This window comes from Jaculus jaculus, chromosome 12 (genome assembly GCF_020740685.1).
Source record: "Jaculus jaculus isolate mJacJac1 chromosome 12, mJacJac1.mat.Y.cur, whole genome shotgun sequence".
Lineage (NCBI taxonomy): Eukaryota > Metazoa > Chordata > Mammalia > Rodentia > Dipodidae > Jaculus > Jaculus jaculus.
In genome coordinates this window covers 66,835,027-66,859,084 of record NC_059113.1, presented here as the reverse complement: position 1 = coordinate 66,859,084, position 24,058 = coordinate 66,835,027, and the positions used below count along the sequence as shown (strand labels likewise).

At 39.5% G+C, this 24,058-nt stretch overlaps 1 protein-coding gene across 1 annotated transcript in view; it reads left to right on the top strand.

Moving 5' to 3' along the window:
* Positions 1-24,058, top strand: part of LOC101607283 (zinc finger protein 345-like) — a 55,552-nt gene that overhangs the window by 24,442 nt on the left and 7,052 nt on the right. Inside the window, exons 2-3 of the mRNA XM_045130881.1 lie at positions 20,147-20,273; positions 20,787-20,882. Of these exons, the coding sequence (XP_044986816.1) occupies positions 20,147-20,273; positions 20,787-20,882 (223 nt within the window). The remainder of the gene's footprint in view (positions 1-20,146; positions 20,274-20,786; positions 20,883-24,058) is intronic.

Below are 24,058 nucleotides of genomic sequence, written 5' to 3'. Positions count from 1 at the left end.
GTATCACCATCCCTGATTTTAACCTATATTATAGATCCACAGTAACAAAAACATCATGGTATTGGCACAAAAAAGAAAAAAAAAAGGAAACTTAGATCAATGGAACAGAATAGATGTTCTAGATATAAACCCAGGCAGCTACAGCCATGTGATTTTTTTTTATAAAAATGTCAAAAATACTCATTGGAGAAAAGACAGCATCTTCAACAAAGGTGCTGGGAAAATTGGATATGTATATTTAGAAGGATGGTAATAGATACTTATCTTTCTCCATGCATAAGAATCAAGTCCAAATGGATCAGACCTTAACATCAGACCTAAAACACTGACACTGCTAGAGGAAAAAGCAGAGGAAACCCTTCAACATATTGGTATAGGCAATGACTTTCTGAGTATAACCCCAGTTGCTCTGCAAATAAAATCAACCACTGGGACCTCATGAATTTAAAAGGTTTTGTACAACAAAGGATACTGTGAATAGAGCAAAGAGGCAATCTACAGAATGGGAAAAAAAAAACTTTGCCAGCTATACATCTGACAGAGGGTTAACATCCAGGATGTACAGAGAACTAAAAAAAGAAAGAAAAAAACCTAAATAATAAGAAATCAAACAACTCAATTTAAAAAATGGGCTATGCAGAAAGCCCTAGGGATGGCGCGTCTGCACAACTCCAGTGCTGGAATTACAGGTGCACAACCATACCCAAGGTTTTATATGGGTGGTGAGGATCCAAATTCAGGGTCCCATGCATGTGCAGCAAGCATTTTAGTGCTAAGTCATATCTCAACCTACATTTGGCATGCCCATCACACCACATAACACCAGTGAATGCTGCCTGCAACATCCTGGCCCAGGTATGAGGCAATTGTATGTTATGAACTGCACTGTCTTTATAATGGTTACAAACTTCCCTGCACTTATAGAAGCATAATAATGTAATACCTTTCTCTGATCACTCCTCAGCATGTAAATACCAAAGTATTGTGTCTTTGGATTGTATTGTGTTGGAATGCTTGATTTTTAAAAATTGCTGTGTGAGTTGCTGACTTGAGTTTCATAAAAATTATTAAATAAATTTCAGTTTTGGATTAGAAAAAAAATGGGCTATGGTACTAAATGGAGAGTTCTCAAAAGAAGAAGTACAGATGGCATGTAACGATCTAAAGGAATGTTCTGCATCCTTAGCCATCAGGGAAATGCAAATTATAACTACTATGAGATTCCATCTCACTCCTGTCAGAATGGCTGTCATCAAGAAAATAAATTACAATAAATGGTGGTGAGGATGCAGAAAAAGAGGAACCCTTCTACACTGTTGGTGGGAATGTAATCTGGTACATCCATTGTGGAAGTCAGTGTGGAAGGTCCTGAGACAGCTGAAAATCAATTTACCATATGACCCAGTGTGGTAGTTTGAATAGATGTCCCTCATATGTTCAGTGTTTTATTAACTTGTAGTATGGATCTACAGCCACTTGGCTAGAGGCAGTATGTGTCACTGGGTGGATAGGGTCCAACCCTAAGGTGTGGTGATGGTTTTGAGATCTCAGTCTAAAGGTATGCAGTGTGCCTAGCTTTTTTCCTTTGGCTTTTGGCTTTCAGCTTTTTAGGCTTGTGCTTCTCTGTGTGTGTTTGGTCCTAAGAAAGCAGGCTAGCTTTTTCTGTCATTATGGAACTTCCCCTGGATCTGTAAGCTTCAATAAGTCCCTTCCTCCATAACTGTGCCTGGTCTAGAAGTTCATCTCAGCAAACCTGAAGCCGGCTGCTACACCCAGCTATACCTCTCCTTGGCATATATCCTAAGGACTAGTCTTACTATCTTAGAGACAGTCACACATGCATGTTTATTGCTGCTCTATTCACAAAAGCTGGGAAATGGAACAAGCCTAGATGTTCCTCAACTGATGAGTGAATAATGAAGATGTGGTATATTTAGACGGTGGGGTTCTATTCAGTGTTAAGGAAAAATGAAAGTTGCAAAGAAATGGATGGATCTGGAAAGGAGTATACTCAGTGAGGTAAATCAGTCCCAGAGAGCTAAGCTCTGCATGTTATCTTTCAAATGTGAATTCTAGCTACAAATGTTTATTGAATAAAACTTGGTAGCAGGAGCCAGTAAGCTAGAAAGGGACTATTAGGAAGAGAGGAGAGGGGAGTATTTAAGGGGATGGTATTGTATATTTGTAAGTAAGTCAACTGGTTACTGGGGGTTGAAAGGCCTAAGTGAGGTCAGGGTAAGAGATTGAGTAAAGGAAGCGTGGGCTGCAAGGGCATTAAGTAATCTTGTTGGAGCTAAGCTGAAAACTTCTTCATGGTAGGCCAGGTGATAGAAAGTTGCAAAAGAAAAAAGAAAAAAAAGCTTCACTGCATGCAGCTCTTTGGGAGAGAGAAGTCATCAGTGGAGATAAACAACAGTGGACATTGCAAGCCTTAAGTTTGGCCAGCTAGGCCAAACTAACTAGTGGGAGCCATAGTGGCATGTCTCTTATGGGGGAACTCAGCTTCTCTCTATGTGGAGTACAGGCTTGCTCCATGGGAGCAAATACATTCCTGGCACTGAAAACCTATGGTGGAGGAGTCATGGGCCCTAGGGGTTTAATGCATGCAGGTGTTTCGCTAATTGCATATATTATGCTCACCAAACTGCCTAGTAAGTGGTTCTTTTAACATTCATACGCACATGTTAATGCTACTTTCCCTTTTTGGTTAGAGTAGTTGGGCTGCCCCCAACATACCATGCCTTAAGTAGACCTGTTTTACAAAAGGTTCAGATATACTCTGTATTCCTGTGCCGGCCTGCAGCACAAAGGTCGAAACAATCCCCGAAGGAGGGAGTGGCAATGAATCTGAGACAAGAACACAAGGAATGGAGCCAAGACAAGTTCTGATCAAGCCTCGGGTTTATTCAGGCAGACATAGGCTTATATGCAGAAGATAAAAATTTCTTGACGATGCCTACATGCCTTGGGTCAACTTTGCCAGCGCCATGTGGTAACACCCCTGTGTCCAGTGCCTATGTCTTATGTTAAATAATGCCTTTGTGACTGGTGCCACCTCACCTGGGCTGCCTTCTCACCTAGGCTGCAGGATAAGGCCTTTGTGTTAAGAGATTAAAGACCACCTATAGCTTGCAGTTCCTCTGCAGCTCCTGACATCTCCCCCTTCTTTATTTAATAAAAGAGATGGCTGTGCCTGTCTTTAGGTTGTCAGGGGCAGAAGGACATCCTTAGCTTCCCAAGGTCAAAGAGCAGCTGTGGCACCCAACACCTCCTCCCTTCTATACAAAAGAGGGGGAGACCTGCTATTTAGCGGTAGGCTTTTACCAATGGGGGAGTAGTGACCTGACCTCTCCCATGGGCTGTCATTTTTTCGTCCCACAATCTTGGCCCTTGGTACCTTTTGGGGAGGGGAGGCAGGGCCTTTATGATCATAAGTGTGGTGCTAACCTCCATGCAAGTCAGGTTTTCTCTCAGGGAATTCAGAAGAGGTCAGAAAGGGACCTTCCCTTGCGGTGCTTTGCCTCGCACCCATGTTGGTGCCCATATTGTACTCGCTTTATTGTGAGCCAGTGTGCATAGGTCTGAATCCTATGCAGCTCCTAAAGGAGGGGAGTCTGTCATTGGACAAACATATTATCTTTCAATACGTGCTCTGTCTTAGGTTGGATGCCTCCTCCCCCGATCTTACCCATCTCTGGCTACCAGCCAAATAAATTCAGGGAGAATTAGTATAAGGTCTGAGGGAGCCAAGGGCGTGTCCTATAGTGCATACCTTGGACCTCTGTGCAAACATTCGCAATAGACTTCATTAGACACTTGAAGAAAATAGGCAATAGGCATAAGAGAAGCAGAAGGCAAGCTCCCACAGCTGCAAAGCTGCCTATCCAGGAACTTAGAGAATCCCAACTAGGCAACACAGACTAAATTGCAGCAAGTAAATCATTAGCAGCCTTAGTGGCATCAAAATCAAGATGACTGTTCTATGTAGCTAAAATTTCTGAATGTAAACTAACCAAATCTAACAAAATGTTATCATGGTGCCAAATTCCTTCCAGGTGCATTTTGACCTTTAGCCAATCTTCATAGCTAGCATTGTAAGTTTTAGAAGTGATGCAGATCCATTGATAATCTGCATGGCATTCCAATCAAGCTCTGATCTTCATCCCTTGAATTTGCTCTCCTAAATAGGTCACTATATCAAACAAGGCATCTATCTTTTCTTCTAACTTCTTATCTATGGCTATCTGAGTTCCCAATGCAACAGAAATGTTTTTAGCTAGATTATTAACAAAGTGAGCAATATGAACTTCTTGTGTAAGAGCAACAGCAACAGTAGTAATCAAAGCTAATAATGTAATAAATGCAGCAATTCCAGCAATAATTAAACCTACAACTCTCTTTTGCCTACTTAAACTATTTTTAACCTCCTCTAAAATTTGAATACCCTTGTCAGAATACCAAGGCTTTGAAAGATTAACAGAAATCATAACAAATGCAGGTTGTTGACAATCATTACAGTTTCAGAATCATGAGAAACACAATTGGACAGACTACAATTATCACAGGTAACATTAAACATTCCTTCAGACCTGTGATGCCAAGTAATATTTATATTTCCTAACATCAGGGCATAAGGTGGTGTAACACAGGCCATAACAGTTCCTTTTGGAAGACTATTTGAATTATTTCTGGCAGATGTAACCTTGACACCTCCCATAGCAGCAGCAATTTTCCACATGTAAGTTTGCTGATGTCCATTGTCTGACCACCATAATCCTGAGGACAGTCCAGTAGGCCAATCATTAACCCATACAGTTTCATTCCCTATACAACCTGCTTAATCGTCTTTATACCTTGTACATGCTCTTGTACATGCTTTACAGTAATTTTTCTCTCCTTTAGTTCAAAACTTCCCACTATGCTGGTCTTAGAAAAGCATAGTGGAATATCTAGACCACGCCCTGAATATGAACTCATAATTACTTGATGTAATTTTATATTTTTACTAGATGACATGCTTAGCAACCGAGTGTTATTGACTAGAACTATGTTTGTTTTTTTTTTCTCCCAGGTCACCAGATGTAATATAGGAGGGTCAGGAACATAGGTCCAGTAGAGGTCACTGTAAGCAAGATGTAGATGACTCCATATTATCAGGATCAGCAGTGTCCCCTTGTTTGATCTCGTGGCCTGCATACCAGACCAAACGTTTTGGCAACCATCTGGCTCCATTTTCTTTCCGTGAAAAAATACAAACAGATCCTCGTCCCCATATTAATACACGGTCAGGTCCACTCCATTTGTTAATCAATGGATCTTTCCACATTACTTTAGCATAATTAGTCTTGGTTTGTGCATGCCAAAAACGGTCAGCAGCAGAAAACCCTTTTGCATCCAAAAGTAAAAAATTTAAAATAAATAAAGTATGATTTAACCATTTTGTTACTGATCCCTGTGCCATTTCCCCCTTTTTAGTTTTTTGTAACCAAATTTTTAATGTTCCATTTGCTCATTCAATGATACCTTGCCCTTGGGGGTTATAAGGAATTCCAGTAACATGCTCAATATTAAAAGAACAAAAGTGCTTAAATCCTGCACTTGTATATCCTGGTCCATTATCTGTTTTCAGTTGTTTAAGTACTCCTAAAATATTAAAAGAATGAAGACAATGAGCAATAACATGTTTAGCAGCTTCTCCTGTTTAAGCAGAAGCACAAATGCAACCAGAATAAATGTCAATAGAAACATGTACGAATTTCATTTTTCAAACTCAGAAACGTGAGTTATATCCATTTGCCATAAATGGCCAGTAGTCAAACCTCGAGGATTGACACCATGTTGTGGCACAGGTAAAAATGTAAGACATTGTTGACAACTTTTAACTATCTCTTGTGCTTTTTCACATGTAATTTTATATTTAAGATGTAGAGTATTAGCATTAAGATGATGAAGCTTATGAGCAGTAATAACTTCTTCCACAGAAAAAATTCTAGTAGCCTCATCTGTAATAGCATTTCCCAGAGCTAAGGGTCCGGGGTGTCCAGAATGAGCACGAAGGTGTCCTACATAGAAAGGTGCTGAGCACTGGAGAATCAAAAGTTGAACCTGTGCAAACAAATTGTAAATTTGTAATATTTCTAAATAAGGAACTGAGTGGGCAATATATTGGCTATCAGTGTAACTATTAACAGACATAGTAGCAGTATGTTGCAATAAAGCTTTAAAGGCTGCCAGTTCTACAAATTGTGCAGATTTATAAGGAGTATTAAAAGTATATGTTTGTCCATTTAAAGAATAAGCAGCTAGGCCAGAAGATCCATCTGTAAAGGCCAACATAGCATCCTTAATAGGAGAAAATTGTGTATTGCAAGGAAAAATGACTTGATGTTGCATGAAGAACTGAATTAATTTATGTTTAGGGAAATGATTATCAATGCTTCCTGCAAAACCTGCCATGGATAGTGCCCAAGTATCTGAAAAGGCAAAAAGCCAAGAAACCTGTTTTGAATTATAAGGCTGACAGATATCCTGTGGTTCTATACCAAAATATTTAATACACTCAGCTCTTCCTTCCATCACTACTATAGCAACATCATCATAATAAGGAGTGACAGTTCTTAGAGGAGAAGATGCAAGATGTACCTATTGTATAGGAGCTTCTTGCCATAACAATCCTGTTGGAGTATATGGGGTAGGAAATACAAGTAACCACAACTCTTTACTATAGTCAATATAAGTGATACATTGTTCTTCTATAGCCTTTTGTACTGTAATTAATGCTTTAGAAGCTTCAGGTGTAAGAGAACGAAAAGAAGAAGTATTAGAGTCCCCCTGTAGTATATTAAATAAAGGTTTTAATTCATGAGTAGTAAGTTTTAAATAAGGCCTAATCCAATTAATATCTCCTAACAATTTCTGAAAATCATTTAAGGTGGTAAGGTTCTGTGTTTTAAGAGTAACTTTCTGTGGTTTAATTTGTTTTGGATATAAATAAAACCCAAGGTAAGAAAAAGGGGAATCTTGTTGTACCTTTTCAGGTGCAATTTTTAATCCCCACATAGTGAGCTGTTGTTCCATATAGGAAAAACAAGTCAAAACATCTGTCTTTTCCTTTCCATCTAATAAAATATCATCCATATAATGAATAATATATATTTGAGGAAATATGCTTCTTGTAGAAGCTAAAGTTTCAGCCACAAATTTCTGACATAAAGTTGGACTATTAGCCATACCCTGAGGGAGAAGTTTCCATTGATAACTTTTCATAGGCTCCTTAGAATTTCTAGAAGGAACACTAAAAGCAAAACGGTAACAATCTTGTGGATGTAAAGGTATTGTAAAAAAACAATCTTTCAAGTTAATAATCACTTTAGAAAAGTCAGCCGGAATAGCTACAGGACTAGGCAGACCAGGTTGCAATGCTCCCATTAAATGCATTGTAACATTCACAGCTCTCAGATCTTGTAGTAACTGCTATTTTCCTGATTTCTTTTTAATGACAAAAATTGGAGTATTCCAGGGTAAAAATGATTCCTCTATATGCCCTGCCTCTAATTGCTCTTGAACTAGCATTTGTGCAGCTATCAGTTCCACTGATCCACCCATACAGGATCATCAGATTTCCAACAAATAGGCTTTGCATGGGGCAGCACGGCCTGACCAGTGGCCACTAGGGGAAATACCCCAGCCCTTGATGATTTGCATTAGAAGCTACCTGCATAGGTTATGAGTCACCTTGTCCCCATTTTCCTAATCCCTTACCAGGCAAGTAACCCTGTCTAAGCATTTGAGCAGTAACAACTTCATTAGGACTACACATTAACAATTTCATTTGACTCAAAACATCTCTTCCCCACAGGTTTAAAGGCAAACTGTCTATAATGTAAGGTTTACAATACCCAGTATTTCCTTCCTCATCTTCCCAAAGTAATTCTGCAGCACTCTGCTCAGGACAAGAGGATTGTCCAGTACCTCTCAATTGAGTCTCTGTAGGATGCTTAGGCCAAGAAACAGGCCAATGATTAGCAGACAAAATAGTAACATCAGCTCCGGTTTCTATTAACCCTTCAAAATGCTTCCCATTTAATTTTAAAGTTAATTTTGGACGTTCCTTACTGATAGGTTGAACCCGGTAAGCATCTGATGAACCAAATCTTCGAGTCCCTTGCCCCTGAACATTAGTGACCCTTCCCCTTATCATTGGAAGGAGCTATTCTCTGACTGGGCAATATTGTAAAAATTGTTTTTGGAGAAGACACCATAATTTTAAGTTCTGTGAAATCTGCATCAATAACTCCAGGTGCTACTTGTAATCCCTGCAAAGTATTGCTACTTCTTCCCAAGATCAAGCCTACACTGTCCTTTCATAGTGGGCCACATACGCCAGTAAGCAGTGCTTGAAATCTGACTTCTGGAGTCAGTAATGTGTAGGTGGAGGAACTAAGGTCAAGTCCGGCACTCCCTGGGGTGGCTCGGAGAAGTTGGGAGACTGGCTGTAACTGGCTGTTTGAGGAACAAACTGAATTGCCTCATAAACTTGTCTTTGCGGGGCCTGGGGCTGGCCCCTCCTCCCGTTTCCCTGCTGCTGGATAATAGGGTTGCCATCTCTATCTGTTTTAGATCTACATTCATTTGCCCAGTGTTTTCCTTTTTTGCACTTTGGGCAAAGACCAGGAGCTGGATTATTGGAATTTCCATTATTTCTTTTATTTGGACAATCTTTTTTCATGTGTCCTGTTTTTCCACAAGAAAAGCACTTGCCAGATCTTGCTGCAGTGGTGGCCATTTGAAAAGGAATTCCTTGTAACGCTGCAGCCATGGCTATCCCCTGCATATAGCTAGGGCAAATATCAGCACATAGTCTAATATATCCTTGTAGACCAACATTCTTATAAGGCCGTATAGCTGCTTTGCAAGCACTATTTGCATTTTCATAAGCAAGCTGTTTTACAAAGTCCATACCAGCGCCAGCATCTCCAAATACTCTCCCTGCCATTTTTTATCTATCTATCTGCAAAATCAGCATAATTCTCATCAGGACCCTGTCTAATCTTTGTTAAATTTTCCCCTGCAGTTTCTCCCTTTGAAGGGAGATTAAACCAGGCTTTACGAGCTGCTGTGGCTATTTGCTGATAAACAGCATGGGGATATACAATTTGATTGTCATTTCCAGCATAATTTCCTTCCCCAGTAAACATATCAACATTCCAGTTACCATTTCCTGCCTGTTGATTCAACATTGCAGTCTTTTTGCATAATTCATATATACTTTCCAAATTAAATATTCTCCTCCTGATAAACAAGCTTTGCCTAGAGATTTCCAATCATCTGCTGTTAGAAATTTCCCTGCAAACGCTTCTACAATTGACATAGTATATGGCGATATAGGTCCATACTGTGCACAAGCTATTTTTAATTCTTTTATGTCTTTAAAATTAAAGGAAGCATATTGCCTCATCATTTGATCACCCTGTTGAAATTCAGTTACTGGATAAGCCAATGGGAAAGCTCGTGCTTCCTCATCACCTTCTTCCATGGTTTTCAGTATTACCCTTTCTAAGGGGGAGCAATTAAAAACAGCCTGAGTAGGATGCAATGAAGATGTGTGAACAATTTCAGAAGGTTTCTTAATAATACTATCTAATTCATCTTTTAACTTTCTTTTTTCTTTCTCCAGGTTTACTCTGTCCTTTAAAGCTGCCAACTCATTTTTTAATTCTGCTACATATACTTGTGGGGGGGGGCATGGGGGCAGAGGGACGCAGTGGGTCCCAATCTGCATGATAATTAGCGGCCTCTTCTTCTAATTTTGCTGTTTCTTCTGGCTCTAATTCCTCCTCTTCCTCATCATTATTTTCCTTAGAAATTTGTAAAGGTTGCAATGTTTTATTTAATTCTTTGTGAGTTACAGGTGTCCCTTTTTCAGGGCTTTGATTTCTAATTCCTTCAATAACATCTAGAGTGTGATCTAACATTTGTTTCACTAAACTATCTTTTGTACCTGAATCCAAGGCATCCCTTATCAAAAACCGTAAGGAAAAGGCAATTACCAGAACCTTATTAGAACCATGAGTTTGTAAAAAGACATTTAATTCTTTCCCTACTTTATCCCAAGCATCTGAATCAAAATTTCCCTGCTCTATAAACCAAGGGCTTATTTTATTAACGAGATCAAAAAATTTGCTTAAAGAACTTGATGCAATCCCAATTCCTTGTGCTTTTAAAATATCTTTTACTACAGCAATTAGCTCCTTTTTACTCTTTGCTTGTCCCATAACTGTGCCAACTTACCTTATTCCAGAAGACTGAGTGGGCAACTACGGGTCTCTTTTAAATTTTCACTTTCTTCTGTGGATCCCGAGTTGATGTTGGCATTCCTCACTGAAGTCCCTCATATTGAGGTCCCTGTTCGGGTGCCACAATGTGCTGGCCTGCAGCACAAAGGTCAAAACAAACCCTGAAGGAGGGAGTGGCATTGAATCTGAGACAAGAACACAAGGAATGGAGCCAAGATAAGTTCTGATCAAGGCTGAGGTTTATTCAGGCAGACACAAGCTTATATGCAGAAGATAAAAATTTCTCAACGATCCTACATGCCTAGGGTCAGCTTCGCCAGGGCCATGTGGTAATGGCCCTGTGTCTGTTGCCTATGTCTTATGTTAAATAATGCCTTTATGACTGGCACCACCTCACCTGGGCTGCCTTCTCACCTAGGCTGCAGGATAAGGCCTTTGTGTTAAAAGATTAAAGACCACCTGTAGCTTGCAGTTCCTCTGCAGCTCCGGACATCTTCCCATTTTCCACCTTGGTGCTTAGTAATCAGACTTAATAGTCAAAACCAATAAGGACCTTAGGGTTAAAGGGTATCCAGTATTTTAGATCCAGCCTCTCCAGGTCAAAAAGGCTCAGGAGATAACGGGACACTTCTTTAGCTACAGGTTTTAAAAGCTTGTTGTCAGTCACCTATCTTCTTGATCTGGAAAGACATGGAGACCCAGAGAATGAATTCCAATCAATATCCAGTCTGCAGAAGGAGAGTCAGAACAGAGGAGAAAACCCTTAATGCTTTTAAGGGAAGGAAGCCAAATGGTCAGCATAGCCCTGACTCATCCTGCAGATGGCACAAATTCTGAGATAGCCATAGAGCTCCTCTCTGGTCCCTAAAAGTCTCCCCTAAGGAGCCACACCTTACCTTCAAAATGATAATATAAAATTAAACTTTGGCTACCTACTTTGTTTTAAGCACCCAACAGAAAAATATAGCTAAAAGTAAAATATATCTTAAAGTGTTTAAACATCACAGCACAGAGTGTAAATTTAGATAGATGTGCCCACAATGCCTCAATGACATGTGTACCATTATCAAAGGTAAGTGTTGGGTATATATATATATATTCTTTATAATTCTAGCAATGTCTCATCTCCTTCAGAACAAGTATAGACCACATCAGTTGATAAATTTCTATATCTTCATGGTGAAAGAGAATCATGCCTATCATTTCTGGTAACAGTTCTGCTAATTGTAGGACATTGTGTGTTTAACTGTTATCTTAACCTTATATCTTCTTGTGTACAGTTAGCCCACACTCAGACGATCCTGTGACAATCCAAATCAATCTACCTGTGTCCCCTGGATTCCCCTCTAAGGCCTGAAATGCTACATGAATGGGAATCCTAAGAACCTCTCTAAACCCCAATTTACCTGATGCTTGCTTCTCAGTGATTTTTCTCATTTTTTCCCCACCAATGTCTTTATCTAGGAATTATAGGTTTCTTTCTGCACTATAGAATGCACCCACTGGAGGGGTGAGGTACCCCAACTGGCACACCCAACCACCCTGTTCAGCTTGAAGAAGTCAAACCAATCTGTAGTCCTAATCTGCTAATGGCAGTTAGAGCTGCCTCTTCAGAAGGGAAATGATAGGAGACAGAAATTGGCTAGATAGTCAGGGTAACAAAACCCCAAAAGTAATGGTTTTGTATTCCTTGGCTTAAAGGAAATGCCACTAAGTTGCAGAAACCTGAAAGTTATACCCTCAAGGAAAGATTTCTAGATTAAGCTTGCATCCTTCCTAGAGGACAGAAACACTGATCATCACCTGAAATTACTGGCGAAGCTGTAAAATCTGGTCTTTGTCCATAGCAATCTGCTGACCTGGTTTTCTTCATATAGCCATTCCCCATTTGAAACCCAGATCAGAGTCTCGAGATGGGCTTCTCAAGCCCTTTCTTGCCTCTCTGGGCAAGACCACAACTGCCTTCTCTCATGGGACTTCTCAAACTTCCTTTTGCCTTTCTAGGCAAGAACTTTACCTTGCTTCCTTCTCTTATGTTCTTGGCTTACACCTTCTTCTCTTTGTCCTCTTAAAGCTTTCAACTATAATAACATATTTCTGAAACTTATCCTCTGGTCCATGGATTTCATTCTTTAATAGGACAAGGATACAGAAACACCCCAAATTATTGTGCATTGGCATACAAGGAACCCAAAATTCCTATGTCACATAATTTCACCCTAAGGTAGTGTCTGTCTTTTACAGAGAGGTGGTTTTCTTGGAGGCAACCAGCAGAAGTATCCCACCTTTTTTTTTTAAATTTTTTGTTTTTGGATCCCACTGTAATAATCTATATCTTTTTGCTGAGGAATTTAAACCATCAGTATTTAGGGTTATTATTGAAAGTTCCATCTTCTTAATTATGTGGCACTTGATGTTTTTCTCTTCTTCTCTTGCATTTACTACTATTCAAGCATGCCATAGTCTTTCCTGTGATCTCATATGTATGCTTTTCTTTCTCTTCAGTCAAAAGGATTTGTTCAAGTATTTTCTGTTGATCTGGGTTAGTGGTCCTGTATCCTGTTTTCCTGTATCCTGTTTTTATCATTGAAAGTTCTTCCTCTTTAATTAGGACATAGCTTTGCTGTATATAGCAGTCTATGTTGACAGTTTTTGTCTTTCATTCTGGATTTTAAAGTTTCTGCTGAGAATTCTACTTATATAGGTGCTTCTGTCTTGCTGCTTTAAATATATCTCCTTTAGTGTTTTATTTAGTAATTTAAATATCATATGATAAGGTATGGTGATTTGATTCAGGTGTCCCCCATAAAATTAGGTTCTGAAAGCTAGATCCTCAGCTGGTGGCAATTTGGAAATTGGAGCCTCCTGGAAGCAGTGTATTGTTGGGGGCTGGCCTATAGGTATTATAACCAGCTTCCCCTTATCAGTGTTTGGCTTACTATCCTGTTGCTATTGTCTACCTGATGTTAGCCAGGAGGTGACGTTCACCCTCTGCTCATGCCACACTTTCTTCTGCCATCATGGAGCTTCCCACTAAGTCTGTAAGCCAAAATAAACCCTTTCCTCCCACAAGCTGCTTTTGGTTAGGTTCTTTGTGCAGCAACTGGAAACTAACTACAACACAAGGTAAAGAACTTTTCTGGACATGTCTGTTTGGTGTGCTAAATACCTCTTGTATCTCAGTCTCTAATTGTGGGAACTTTTCTTCTATGATTTTAGTGAAAAATACTTAACTATGTCTTTGGATTGAAATTTGTCTCCTTTTATACCCAGAATTCTTAGAATTGGACTCTTCATAATATCCCATATGTCTTGAAATTCCCTCCTATACTCTCTCATTAATTTATTTTTCTTCTTGTTGGAATGCCCCTCTTCTCTTTAACTTCAGACATTGTGTTTTCTCCTTGGTCCATTCTAGTGGTGAGACTTTCTATGTAGTTTTTTTTTTAACTGAGTTTTTCATTTCTAATATTTCAGATGGGTGTCTTTTTGGTATTTCTGTTTCTTGCTACTATCCTACATCAACCTCCATTTCTCATATTACTGTGTTGGGATTTTCACACCTGCTATTATTTCATTAGTTGGATTTCCTGTTTGTTTTATCAGCTCCATTTATGACAGAAATTACGTATTTAGGGTGGCCACTCAAGGTGCCAGGCATGGCCTCTATATTAATCCCAGAGTATATTCAAATTTCAAAACTAGGATTAAACAGTCTCCCCAAACAATTTCTTTTCTTAAAAAGGCACTGAACCTGGCCTGGTGGTTTATGCCTTTAGTCCCAGAATGAGCTCAGAGGATTGCTATGAGCTTATGGCCAGCCCGTACTGTAGAGAGTTCCAGGCCATCCTGGGCTAGAGTAAGACCCTGCCTCCAAAAAAAGGCACTAAAAATGTAAAAAGAAAATTATCGGAAGTTAGTCCTAACATAGAAATGATTTGAAAAAGGCAAAGTATACCACTGTACATCAGATCTAATACATTAGTAGTATTTCTGCCGTTTGAATTCTTTCCTTCCCTGGAGTGTCTTTTTAGCCGCCTGTCTTGATACGGGAGGTATGATTAGCACTTCGAGTTCAAACCTGTATTCCCATATTTAGGGTATATATTGCCCCAGTGGAAATTAGCCCAGTTTGGGGTGAGTTTCTGTCTCATCCATATTGCATTATGAAGCCATTTCCCTCTTTGTCTCAGCTGACTAGGTGGGTCAGCTCTTTGGATCTACAGGTCTGGGTATTTTGTGGGAGAGGAATGAATCAATCCCTGGGCTTCCTGCAGTCTCCAGTGGTGTCCCCTTTTCTGGCATATAGAGGTCAGGAGGTTGTAGAGTGCTGCCTGGAAGTGTTTTGGAATTGCTTAACTTCATTATTGTCTCCTTCAGGTTGTTTTGATATTATAGGGCTGGTGTGATTGGGGAGGAGTCCTTACGAGCAGTTTCAAAGGCTCTTAGTTGGTTCAGTCAGGGCAGGGTGAAAAGAAGCATTTCCGGGTAGCAACTGCTCTTTTTAATTAATTAATTTATTTATTTATTTATTTATTTTTGTTTTTGAGAAGCCCAAATTGGCATCAAATGCAATAGTCTTTATCCTCTTGCCTCCACCTCTCACATGCTAGAATTACAGTTTGTCCCAGTACCCCTGACATACAAATACTGTTCTTGAGAACCTACATAAAACACTCAGTTATGTCTTATAACAATCATGGGGGTAGATTATCCTGGAATAATGAGGAAATTTAGTATTGTGGCTTGGATAGAGTGTCCTCCATACAGGTTCATGACATATATACTGTTTCTAAAGTCTCTAGAAGAGTCAGTTCTTTCTAAAAGCATTTTTCTGTGTAGTTGATTGAAAGACCTTATGAGAGGGTACAGTGTCATATCTTTTTTTTTTTTTTTTTTTTGGAGGTAGGGTCTCACTCTACCTCAGACTGGCCTGAATTCACTATGTAGTCTCCAGGTGGCCTTGAAATCATGGAAATCTTCCTACCTCTGCCTTCTGAGTGCTGGGATTAAAGGCATTCACCACCATGCCAATATTTATTTTAATTTATTTGACAGAGAAAGAGAGAGAAAATGGGCACACCAGAGCCTCCAGCCACTGCAAACAAACTCCAGATGCGTGTGCTCCATTGGGCATCTGTCTAACATGGGTCCTGGGGAATCGAACCTGGGTCCTTTGGCTTTGTAGGCAAATGCCTTAACTGCTAAACCATCCCTCCAGGCCTCATGTCCTTTATCAGAAATCTTCCAACTAATAACTTTATGAAGGTTATACAGTTATTTATTAATGACCTTCTGGACAGCTCACTTCTTCCAGAGCCAGAGATGTGACTCATTATTGGACCAGCAATCAAAGTTGGCTAGCTTCTGTTCCTGCTTTACAAGTCAGTAGTGATGAAGGATTGATCTATTCCCCAATGCCCTCCAAGACTACAACCATTTTTGACATTTGAGACAGGGTCTCATATATTCAAAGCTTATTCAGCCTTCCTATATACATGAGGATGACCTTGAACTTCTGATATTCTTGTCTCTATATCTCAAGTGCTGGGACTTCAGGCATGAGCTACCATGCCCAGGTTTACCATCATTTTTTATATCTATACGGATTATATTTGAGTTATGTTATGATACCTTGATATCCATCATTACAATAATAGTTTTATTAAGTATGTTAAGTGATAGCTATCCCTATTGTTCTGAGAACTCAAGAATTTATTGGGTAATTTCATATATAGACTCATCTAGATAAGTTGTAGAATTTTTGGTTGGCTCTATTAAAACAGGCATGGTGAAATTTTGATGTTGAGAAGATATGATTATCTTTGTAATGAGTTTTTTGTATACCTGGGAATTTTTAAGGTGCTTCTGTAAGATATTTCTTAAATTTTCTCATAAATTCTATATTTTTGCTTCAAAGATGTGTGAAATAGTTGTGTGCCTGTGTGTAACATGGGTGGTGCTTCATTACAAATATTAAGCTGTATATGTAAGACATAGAACGTGGCTGGCCCTAATACAAACATACATATAGATAAGTGTAGATATACAATATCTAATATTTTCCACATAACAAAGGCTAATATTCACTGGAATCTCATTTTCTCACTTTTTCTTCCTTTGCATAATCTTTTTCTTAATTTAAAAAAATGTTATTTATTTACTTATTTTTTTTATTTTTGCAAGCAGAGACAGAGAAACAGAGAGACAGACAGACATACAGGTAGTGGGCATGCCAAGGCCTCCAGCTCCTGCAAGCAAACTCCAGATACATGTGCTACTTTGTGCATCTGACTTTATGTAGATACTGGGGAATTGGACCTAGGACATTAGGCTTTGCAGGCAAACCCCTTAACCACGAGCCATCTCTCCAGCCCATTTTTTTTTTTAATTTTTAAAAACTTTTAATTAGTGACTTTAATTTTTTTGTTTTGTTTTGTTTTTTCGAGGTAGGGTCTCACTCTGGTCCAAGCTGACCTGGAATTAACTCTGTAGTCTCAGGGTGGCCTGGAATTCATGGCGATCTTCCTACCTCTGCCTCCTGAGTCCTGGGATTAAAGGTGTGTGCCACCACGCCCGGCTTTAATTAGTGACTTTAATACATGAACATACAATTTATTTTGTTCCTGACCCATTATCCTCTTGTTCTCTCTCCCCATGTATAATCTTATTAATAATAGATAAATAGAAATTTATAATTTGAATGAGGTCTCATATAAGTTTACCTTTTCTTTTGAATTATGCTTTGAAAATGCCTTCTGAAAAACTGGTGAAGTTGATAATGATTTAAGACAGGAAAAAGTACATTCATGTACCCTCTACCTTACCTAGGAAATATGCACCTCTTTATTTATTTATTTATTTATTTATTTATTTATTTATTTATTTAAGAGAGAGAAAATGGGCACACTAGGAATTCTAGCCACTGCAAACAAACTCCAGATGCATGTGCCACATCGGTATTGGGGAACTGAACCTTGGTCCTTTGGGTTTAGAGGCAAGTGCCTTAACTGCTAAGCCATCTTACCTGGAAATATGTACACATTGTGGTGGTTTGAATGCAAATGTATGTCCCTTATCATCTCAGGGATTTTTATCTCTTTGTGTGTGTGGTTTTTTGAGGTAAGGTCTTGCTGTAGCCCAGGCTGACTGGAATTCACTATGTAGTGTCAGGGTAGCCTCAAACTCACAGCAATTCTCCTATCTCTGCCTCCAGAGTGCTAGGATTAAAGGTGTGTACCACCATGCCTGGCTACCTCAGGGATTTTTTATTGAGTTTGCAATTTGAGCCTCCAGCAGGTGGAGCCTGGTGGGAAGAGGTATGTCGCTCAGGGCAGGTCTTTAGTTCAGCCCTGCTAGGTGTGTGTGGAGAGCCAAGTTTGAGCTCTGGCTGTTGGTTTTTGCTGGTTGTTGATGATGTCTCTCTGCTGTGGATGCTAAAATGAGCCAGCTTCTTCTACCAAGATGGTGCTTTGGATTGTAAAAGCCTGACATAAATCCTTTCCTTCCATAAACTGTTTCTGGTTGGATGTTTGTCTCAGCAATGTACAGGTTACAGCAAAACACATCTTACCCTATGTGCACAACTTTGAAAGTATCTGTATTTGTTTTTAGTTAGAAATAAGGATATTCTAGGACCTAAGTGTACTACATAGCTTTTTTGTTGTTGTTGTTGTTTTTCAAGGTAGGATCTTGCTCTAGCCCAGGCTGACCTGGAATTCACTGTGTAGTCTCAGGCTGGCCTCAAACTCAGAGCAGTCCTCCTACCTTTGCCTCCCCAGTGCTGGGATTAAAGGCATGCACCACCATGTCCGGCCTACATAGCTTTAACAATAGTTACCAGTGAAAGAAGGCTACAGACCTGGTCACAGGTATTGAGCTACACTTAATCTGTTGGGAAATTTCCCTCAATTGTATTAGCCATCTTTTTATATAACCAGCATACAAGAAGAGGAGTAAAAACACCAAAGAAGTATGGAATAAAATCTCAGCACCCATATTAGTATAGTATCTGAAAATGTATATATTCCTTAAAACTCTTTCAATTAAAACACATTAATGGATTCTTCTCTTGGTACACTATAGTGGCATTCAGGAATATTTCTTGGATCACTGACGTTGGCTCTACTGGTATGCTTGCTACATTGCCAGAAACCCAGACCTCCTTTTAATTCTTTTTTTTTTTATATTTATTTATTTATTTATTTATTTATTTATTTGAGAGCGACAGACACAGAGAGAAAGACAGATAGAGGGAGTGAGAGAGAATGGGCGCACCAGGGCTTCCAGCCTCTGCAAACGAACTCCAGACGCGTGCGCCCCCTTGTGCATCTGGCTAACGTGGGACCTGGGGAACCGAGCCTTGAACCGGGGTCCTTAGGCTTCACAGGCAAGCGCTTAACCGCTAAGCCATCTCTCCAGCCCCCAGACCTCCTTTTAGAACCTCTGAAGGATCTATGTTTTAGAAGTAGGGTGTCTCTTAGTTACACATCAGTTGTCTAACTTGGGTAAGGTCTTGGGCTTGATACCAGTCACTGCTCCCCCAACCAGACAAAGACTGCAATGTTTAAAATGAAAAGTCATAAAAGTAGAATTTTTCTAATCAGAATCTGCATTTTAATAATATCTCCAGTTCCTGGTTATATCCAAGTAAGGTTTGAGAAGTACCCTTCTAATTTATTGTAACTTTCTCATCTGAGACATATGCACAAATTATCTTACATGGTATAAACACAGAACTTAAATTACTGTATATTCTTGTCTTGATGTCTTAACTTAATGCTTCTTTTTATAAAAGTGAAATATCTTCATTGTTTATATTGGTCTGTGTCATCTTTAATCAAAGTTAGATAATACTACAAGGTTTAAAAGCTTTATTGAATAACTAAGGTCACTCTCCTATATCAAAACCAGTTCTAACTCATTTCATCTTGGGTCTAGAGTAGAACTGCAGAGGGGTGCTGGGAAGAAGGCTCAGCAGTTAACAGTGCTTGCCACTTAAGCATGAGGGGGCTAGAGACCATCAAGTTTGGTTCACCAGAACCCACATAAAATAGTGTGTGGGGTGATACAAGATCCCAGTCCACAGGGATAGAGTCCAAAGAATCACAGGCTTGTTGACCAAATATCAGCAACTCTGAGTTGAGGGAGAGATTATGTCACCTGAAGTAGAACATTAGAGAAGAGCAACTGAAGTTCTCCTCTGACCTCTACACACATGCAAAATCCCCACAAAACTATGTTGGGTATGGAGAGATGGTTCAGTGGACAAAGTGCTTGCTGTTGAAGCTGGAGAATACAAGCTTGATCTCCAAACTCTTCATAAAGGACAAAAGCTGGGTGGTACTCTGTAGTCGTGACTCTCTCTGTTGGAGAGATGGGAGGCAGAGAAGGGAGAATTTCTTAGAAGTTCATGTTCAGTACAGCAAAGAGCAACAGAGCAAGAATCTAGAGGAAGAACCCTGCCTCAAATGAGGTAGACAGGATAGGGCCCACCTGTGTGCACCCAAACTTGCATAAACACACACATACACATATATAATTTTTTTAAGTGTGTCATTGGCCACATGATGAGTTTATTTTTTTTATTATTTTTTTATTGTTTTGTCTTATCTTTATTTATTTATTTGAGAGTGAAAGCAAGAGAGAGGGAGAGAGAAGAAGAGAGAGAGAATGGGCGCACCAGGGCTTCTAGCCACTGCAAACGAACTCCAGATGCATGTGCCCCCTTGTGCATCTAGCTAACGTCGGTCCCGGGGAATTGAGCCTCGAACTGGGGTCCTTAGGCTTCACAGGCAAGTGCTTATCTGCTAAGCCATCTCTCCAGCCCTTATTATTTATTTTTATTTCAGGAACTGGTGACCTTCAAGGATGTGGCCATTGATTTCTCTAGAGAAGAGTGGGAGTGTCTGAACTCTGCACAAAAGAATCTGTATAAGGATGTGATGTTAGAGAACTACAGAAACCTGGTCTCCCTGGGTGAGCTTACTTCCCTACAGAATTTCTAGTTCTCTACCAACATTGATTTTCTTTTCTTTGCAGAATGTATCTTGGGCGCCTCTGCTTTGCATGAGTGAGTTTCAGATTTCCTACTGTCAAGGAAAAAAAATGGACGCAAGGAATTTGCTGATATAGATAAGAGAATGTTCCTATTTCTGTCCCACCACTTTTGTGATATATAACATGTATCCCAACTTTATATTAGTTCTAATTGTAGCAATTTAGTATAGTATTAAATATTGTGACTTGCATTTCGAAGTCCAATTTTTATCCTTCAGCTTTGATCTGGTGAAAGGCAAAAGTGGAACTCATGATTTAAAAAACCAAAAATACATTATTAGATGTCTTTGGGGAAACAGCATTTAGAGAAATAATGTTCCAGGATATGCTATTATATTTTCTCATTTGTATTCACCATAGTAGTAGGACAGATATGTCAATAGCTATAGGGACAATTCAAGCAAGTGTCATGTTCTTTTTCCTAATATTCAGGTCTTGCTGTCTCTAAGCCATACCTTGTTACATGTCTGGAGCAAAGGAAAGAGCCCTGGAATGTGAAGAGACAAAAGACACTGGCCTTGATTCCAGGTAGGTAGGAATGATTGAACCAGAACACACTGGGAAGAGGTGCAAATGTCAAGGAGGAAGCCAGACTTTAAAAGTGGATTGTGGGGCTGGAGGGATGGCTTAGCAGTTAAGGCGCTTGCCTGCAAAGCCTAAGGACCTGTATTAGACTCTCTAGGTCCCATATAAGCCAGACACACAAGGTGACATAAGTGCACAAGGTTGCACATGCACACAAGGTGGTCTGGAGTTCGATTGCAGTGGCTGGAGGCCCTGATGTACCAATTCGTTCTTTCTCTCTTTCTCCCTCCCTCTCTCCCTCTCTCCACACCTTTTTCTATCTCATAAAAAATACAAATTTTTTAAAGATATAGATTGTGAAGCTCTATTCCAATGACATTGATTTTTCAGGAATCAAGGTCTCTCTTTTTTTTCTGTCACTGAAAGACAGTTTGCACCCCGGGTTTACCTTCTTTTTAAGTGCTTCATGACTTGTTTCCTTCCAGTGATCTCCTTCTATGTCCACAATGATGGACAAGTCTTCCCTTCACTTGTAGAGGTCTTCATGATTGCACTGATATTTTTTACAATTTTGAAGGCTACAGAAAGTGCACATTTTAATGATCTTATGAATCTACTGTAAAATACTAATATGAAGTTTCTCTAACAGCATTACTACATTCATGTGTTACATGTATCTCATCAGAACTCTTTGTGAATGGGTTTTCTGAAAAGTTTTCTGCTATACACTGGCTGCCAATGTTTCATAGGTATACAGAGTAAACGGAAATTTTCTAAAATTTAATGTTTTTATTTTAAAGAAATATTTATTCATTTCTTTATTTTGAGAGAGAGAAAGGCGCATCAGGCCTCTATCCACTGCAAATGAACTCCAGACACATGTGCCACTTTGTCTTATATGGGTCCTGAGGAATCAAACCTGAGTCCTTAGGCTTTGCAGGCAAGTGCCTTACCTGCTAAGCCATCTCTCCAGCCCCAAAGATTTTTTTTTTAAATAGTACAACTATACTTATTCATGATGTTCTCTTTGTAGTTCCTTTTACTACTTCCAGTTTTTAGAATAGGTTCTTTTTATCAGTTATTGTTTTTGATTTTACACTGTATTTTATGATTGGCAGTTATAAATACTGCAGAGAAACATAAGAGAAAATCAAAACATTCCTACTATCAGTAAAATTATGTGGGCTTTTATTTACCTGTAGAATTATTACCCTTGTTTGTGGATATTTTATGTGTTGATTAGCTAGGTGAGTATTCTTGGATAACTTAATTTTATCATCTGAATGTTGACAGAGCTTTTTCCCTTTCAAAGAGAAACAGATTTGTTATTTGAAGGCACCTATGGAAAAATTTCAATTTTGTTTCTCTTTGCTCTAAGTTTGTATGTTGTTATCTGTTGCAGTCAAGTCTGCATTGCTGGTAGAAATCACCCAACCAAGAGCAGCTTCTGGAAAAAAAAAAAAAAAGAGGTTTATTTTGGCTTACAGGCTTAAGGGGAAGCTCCATGATAGCAGGGAAAACAATGACATGAGCAAAGGGTGGCCAACCCTAGCAACAGTACAGTGTGCCAAACACTGGCATGGGGAAACTGGGTATAACACTCATAAGCCCACCCCCAACAATACACTGCCTCTAAGAGGCTTTAATTTCCAGTTGCCATCAGCTGCGGAACATAGCATCCAGAACATCTCAGATTATGCAGGACAACTGAATCAAACCACCACATTATCAAAGCTACATACAATGAAATTTATGATTCTAAGCATTTTATTATAGTGTACTCTAGTGGTAAGTATATCAAAACTGTGATGCAGCATCTCTACAACTTTTCACTCTACAAAAGTAACCTTAAATACTCATTAAACAAAATTAATTGCTCCTGCTTATCATCTACCCATCAGTAATACCTTTCTACACTTTTCTTTTAAGTTTGACTGTTCTTTTATTTGTTTATTTTGAGACTGGGTCTCATCTAGTCTAAGCTGACCTGGAACTCATTGTGTAGCCCAGGCTAGTCTCAAACTCAGGGCAGACCTTTCAGCACAGTATCCTAAGTGCCTATATGCTTAGATTACAAGTGTGAGTCACCATACCCAGATAAACTTGCCTACTTTTGATACTTATAAGTAGAGTCATGCAGTCTTTGTGACTGATTATTTCAGTTAAAATGGTGTTCTCAAAATTTATCACTATTGTAGATATTATAATTCCTCTTACCATTTTACAAAACTGTTGCAGTCAGATTCGCATTGCTGGTAGAAATCACCCAATCAAGAGCAGCTTGTGGGGGGGGGGGGAAGAGCTTATTTTGGCTTACAGGCTCAAGGGGGAAGTTCCATGAAGGCATGAGAAGAGGGTGGACACCACCCCCTGGCCAACATCACATGGACAATAGGAATAGGAGAGTGTGCCAAACACTGGCATGGGAAAACTGTCTTTAACACCCAAATATTAATATTAATATTAATTCCCAAATCTCCATCTCCTAGGAACCTAGCATTCAGAACATCTAAGTTTATAGGGACACCTAAATCAAACCACCACATTTCACCCTTGTCCCCCATAAACTGATAACCATATGTGATGTAAAATGCAATACATTCATCCAACTTTAAAAGTCCCCATAATTTTTATCAATTCCAGTGGTGTTCATACACCCCCATAGTCAAAGATCTTCTAACTGAGCCATAATAGCAAAAAATAACCTCAAAGAACCCATAATGGCCCAGAATTAATGCGCTGCAAAAGATGGCATTGGACATAGCAAAGAAATATTCAACCGGTACAAGATTTAAACAGGGAAAACATCAAACTCTGTAGCTCCAAGTCCAACAACTCTAGCCAGTGACATATCTCCAGGTCCACTAATTCTAACCAGCAACAAGTCTCTGGAGTTCCAATTCCCACCCCTCCAGCTGTGCTACTTACAGTCCTGGAAAACTTCATCTGGGGCCTGCAACTCTCCTTGGCAGCCATCTAGTGGTCCCAGCATGGCATCTCTACTGGGTCTCTACTGCAACCCATGGTTCATCCTCATGGCCCCATAGGATCTCCATGTAGGCATCCAGTGAACCTGCTTCACACTGCCCATGGCCATTTCCAAAACACAAGACTGTGCTGCAAACTCACTGACCTTGTCTTACCTGTATTTCTTATATGCCACAATACCAAGTAGGGTG